A 4,971-nucleotide genomic window follows, 5' to 3' on the forward strand; every position below is an offset into this window, starting at 1 on the left:
ATGATGGTTTAACGCATTGACAGCCTTGTGGCTGCTGTCAGCGACAGCAGAACCACCTGCCTGACACCATGTAGCCACCAGCTGCCACAGCAGAGCCTCATCCCTTGTGTCATGTGCCTGGCCTTGCCTGGCAGCGAAACATCCATGACAGAGTCTATATAATTGTTCCATTTCATATCCCTACACATTGTTACATCCATGTATTTAGTATTTCATCCATCTTTATCAACTTTATTTCTGTTTGTTGATTAATAAAGAAGTACAACCCAGATATTTGTGAGAGTTGGCCAATTACAATTGTGACAAGTTGAAATCGTAGTCCTGTGACATTACATTCTTTTCATTTTATTAAGTCCATAACATAACATAACATTTCTGAACATTGAAACAAGTTGCCAGTCTTTGCACCACTTTAAAATCTTATTAACATATGACAATTTTTTTTTTTTGGGGGGGGGGGGGGGGGGGATAGTAGTGCATCATAGATGACAAACATCTGCATCAGTTCAAATTTAATATTTTCTCAAGTTCTTTGACTGTCACTGTCAGTCCCTCTGGTACACAACACTTGGTCAGGAACTGTACTATTCAATGGAATCCACCTCCACACGCAACTTTGGAAGGTAAAATGCCTTTGCTGACATGACTGATGAGGTTTTTCTTTTTGGCATTGCCTATGGTTTAACAAACCTGAAGTTTCTACAGACAAAATGTGCCACTTATCTATGACTTCCTCCTTGTCATCAAAAGTTTAACTAAAGTTCTGCTAAAGTGGCAGTCTCTTGCATTAATGAGCAATCACATTGCTAGCACCCTACTTGAAACTATGTCCACCTCTATTAGAGGCCAAAGGGCTGACATGTAGCAAAGTTGCATTAAGACCTACCTCATGGCTGTGGCTGCACAATAGTGATTATATAGTCATGACTGCAGTGGAAGATGAAACACAAACGTAAGTACAGAATTCTACAAAGCTTGTAGTGGTTACACAAATATGTGCAACTGTGCTATATAAATGAGCTTTGCTGCAGAATTGGGACAAAACTAAAGTTTTGGATTCAGAAATTCAGTATCAGTATTCAGTATGTCATTAATCATTAATATTATAAATATTGCCATACATTTGGCTCAATTCACAGACTTAGTTTCATGACATTCATGTAGTACAACAGGCCAGTCTATTTAAATTCACCTTTACTCATACATAATAGTCTCTGATTGCAAGAGCAATTACAAATCCAACAAGGAAGAGGGCTATGTACCAGTATTTAGATTCCCTGCTGAAGAAGAAAACAGAATTGCTGAATAAAAAACATCCTCTTAAGTGACTGGAATAAATCCAACAGAAATGCTGTTTGCATTAAACATGTCAAGGAATGTGTTACGTCAAAAGCAGAAGTTCTTTACTTTTTTGTTTATTGGCTTTTGGGATGTGCCCATACAACCATCTCAATAGTGAAATGTCAGTTATGATTATACTATTGGTGGTGTCTCACTAAGGTAAACACACAAATAAGAACTCACGACTTCTTTATTATATAATTTTATAAGACATGAATCAGCATGTTACTTAGGAAACACTACATTTACAACTCTCTAAAACAAGACAATCTTATTTTGTCTCTTGTGATGTCACAGAACATATATCTCTGAAGCCAACCTTATCGATGTCAAAACACTCACTAACAAACACCAAAAACACCATATGGCAGAGCAACCTGCCCCCACATCACTCCCTTCTCATTAAGACAGTCACAATTCACTGTACCACTTCCACTAGTCTTGTGGGAAATCTAATTACTTGACCCAATCTTGATGTGCGTGGGTTTTTATCTTCAGGTTGTTTATCCTGGGGTGGTGGTGAAACAGGAGTATCTTCTGGCAATTTAATGTCTTCTTTTAGCAAATATGCTGGTTTCAATCGGTCGATAGAAATGTTTTTTAGTTGGTCTTTCATTTTGAGTCCAAAAAAATTTGGTATTCTTTCCACGACTTTGTATGGGCCTTCACATGGAGGTTCTAACAACTTTTTAATCATGTCAATCCTTACAAATGTGTGTGTTGACATGCTGAGGTCCTTGTATACAAATGGTGTCTGTTTTACTTTGTGAGCTATTTGCACAGGTTTCAGTCGGTTCATATATTGTTTTACATCTGAAACAAATTGGGGTATGTCTGAATCTTTTTGTTCAGTCTTCTTGAAAAAAGCATCACCAGGTATTCTGATGAGTGAACCATAAACCATTTCTGCTATCATAGCATTCGGTTTCTCTGATTCAGCAATGAAGACCAAGAAGAATTACAGGTATTGTTTGAGTTCATTTTTTAGTTGAATGTGAATGGATTGCTGCTTTAAGTGTGCAACGAAATCTTTCTATTTTTCCATTGGACTGAGGATGATATGCACTAGTTTGAGTTTGATTACAACCACATATTTTTGATAGTGCTTGAAATAGCTCAGAATTAAATTGCCTTCCGCAATCGGTTACTATTTGATAAGGTGTGACAAATCTAGTAATCCAACAATTGAAGAAAGCTTGAGCTACAGCTTCTGCTTATGTTAAGCAATACGTGTATTCATCAGGAGGTGGCATTGGCTCTATCAAATTCAGATAAAGTACTTTAAAACATTTATCAGTGTCAGAAAGTGTCCTATTGGTGAATGCACATGTGGTAATACCTCTCTCTCTCTCTCTCTCTCTCTCTTTTTTTTTTTGTTTTTTTTTTTTTTTTATTTTTCTTCAAGCATTACGTGCTCGTGACTAATTTGCAATGTCCTTTTTCATATTCATCCAGGCACATCTTGATGTAAACATTTTTACAGTTGTCTGATACGTGGATGAGCCAAATTATGATAATGTTGAAAAATAGGAATATAAGGTCAAATACTTTTGTGTCGAGATATCACACCACAAGTGGTTTCCTGTATAAGTAAAATACGTATTTTAATTCAAGCAAAGAAGTATTATTGCCAGATTACAGTTGATGAAGCTCTTCTTCCTTTTCTTGTGCTTGGGCTGGAGATAATGTAATTGGATTGACATTGCTTTCTCATTCTTCTGGTTGAATGCATATGTTGGAGGTGCATGATCAGTATAAATAACAAAGTCTACCTTCTAACAGATATTTGAAATACTTGACATCCATATGCGAGATGCTGTCCAAAATTTTCAGGACTGGTGCCGCCATCTACCTTTGGACTAATGGTCACCATCACTCTTGAAGTAGTTCCCATCTGCATGTACACACTAGTCCCAGTGCTTCTGCCACTGTTCAAACGTTTTCTGGAAGTCCTGTTCTTTAAGGGTGGTTATCATCACCAGCCATGCTTCTTGAACCCTCTCTAGAGTGTTGAACCAATGACCTTTCAACTTGAGTTTCAGTTTTGGGAATAGTGCAAAGTCGCAAGGTGCCAAATCTGGAGAGTACGGTGGGTGGGGTACAACCTCCATGTTGTTCTTTTGCCAAAAAGGTCCTGGTGAGCAAGGACATGTGACAGGCCGCGTTGTCGTGATGCAGCAACAAGTTCCTTTGATGCCAAAGTTTGGACCGTCGTTGCCGCACATTTTCACGGAGCCGTCGCAAAACAACACAGTAGTCTGTAGAATTTGCTGTTTGGTTGGGTGGGACGAATTCTTTGTGTACTGTTCCCTTGGTATCAAAGAAAACAATGATCATGCTCTTCACTTTTCTCTTCAACTGTCTCGCCTTTTTAGGTCTTGGAGAACCCAGGCTCTTCCACTGGGAAGATTGTTGCTTTGTTTCTTGGTCATAACCGTAAATTCAGCTCTCGTCGCCGATGATAACCTGTGACAAGAAGGTTGGATCATCAGATATGGTCTGACGAAGGTCCGCGCACACTTAAACATGCTGTGCCTTCTGATCGGCAGTCAAGATCCTTGGCACAAATTTTGCAGCGACACAACGCATTTATCAGTCAACATTCGTTGACATGTCCCACAACCAATATCCACTTCATCCACATGGTATTTAATGATTCAATGTCGATCTGCACAAACCAATTGTTGAAGTTTGGCAACAATGTCTGGCATTGTGCGGCTAACGGGCCTTCCAGTGTGAGCATCACCTTAGACGTCTGTACGGCCGGCCCTGAACTGAGCATGCCACTCAAACACATGCGTACGGCTCATGCTATGTCCCCCAAACACTTGTTGAATCAATGCAAGGGTCTCTGTAGTACTTTTCATGAGATTTGCATAGAATCTGATACACATGCACTGTTCTGTTTGCAGATCCATCGTAAAATCGCCGCACACCAAACACAGAGTATTACAGAAATCACTGTAAAAGTGACGATTCCTAAAAATTTTTGTAGTTTGCGAAATGTTTCAGGTTGCTTGTTGACTACCAGCACAGACACTTTTTCTGGATCCGGCTTCGTTCCTGCAAGTGTGATTAATTGTTCTAAGAATGTCAGTTATTGCACTCGAAACATGGATTTTCCAACACTTATTACCAGACCATACTGATACAGTTGTTTAAAGCGTAAATTTATATGCTCAATATGTTGTTCTGGAGATTCTGGTGCTATTACAATATCATCCAGATATGGAAATCAGAAATCCAGCTCTCTCTCTCAACTTCATGTATAAACCTCTGAAATGTGCTGGGTGCATTTGGAAGTCCAAAGGGCATATGACTAAAGTCATACAGGCTAAAAGGAGTAATAACTGCTGACTTTGGGTTGTCTTCTTCAATTAACAGAATTTGATAATACACTTTTAGTAGGTCAATCTTTGAGAATATCTTCTTATTCTGCAGCATGAAATTTGCGTCATCTACTCGAGGGGCTGGATATCAGTCTGGGAGAGTCCTGTCATTAAGACGAAGATAATTCCCACAAACTTGCCACTGATCATTTGACTTCATAACACGGTACAGTGGACTGGCCCATTGTAATTGTGATGGATGTATAATACCGTTGTTCAACAGAAGCTGAAATTCTTTCTT

The 4,971-nt window shown here is 39.0% G+C and overlaps 1 protein-coding gene across 1 annotated transcript; it reads right to left on the bottom strand.

The window, feature by feature from the left end:
• Positions 1–1,759: 1,759 nt before the first annotated feature.
• Positions 1,760–2,245, bottom strand: LOC124795985. The gene has a single exon (XM_047260065.1). The coding sequence runs from the start codon at positions 2,243–2,245 to the stop codon at positions 1,760–1,762; it is 486 nt and encodes a 161-aa protein (XP_047116021.1).
• Between the last annotated feature and the right edge of the window lie 2,726 nt (positions 2,246–4,971).

The sequence above is a fragment of the Schistocerca piceifrons genome, chromosome 4, assembly GCF_021461385.2.
Source record: "Schistocerca piceifrons isolate TAMUIC-IGC-003096 chromosome 4, iqSchPice1.1, whole genome shotgun sequence".
NCBI lineage: Eukaryota > Metazoa > Arthropoda > Insecta > Orthoptera > Acrididae > Schistocerca > Schistocerca piceifrons.

Excerpts from the sequence above, each read along its gene's own strand:
- LOC124795985 (XM_047260065.1), bottom strand. The coding sequence starts at position 2,245 with ATGGTTTATGGTTCACTCATCAGAATACCTGGTGATGCTTTTTTCAAG.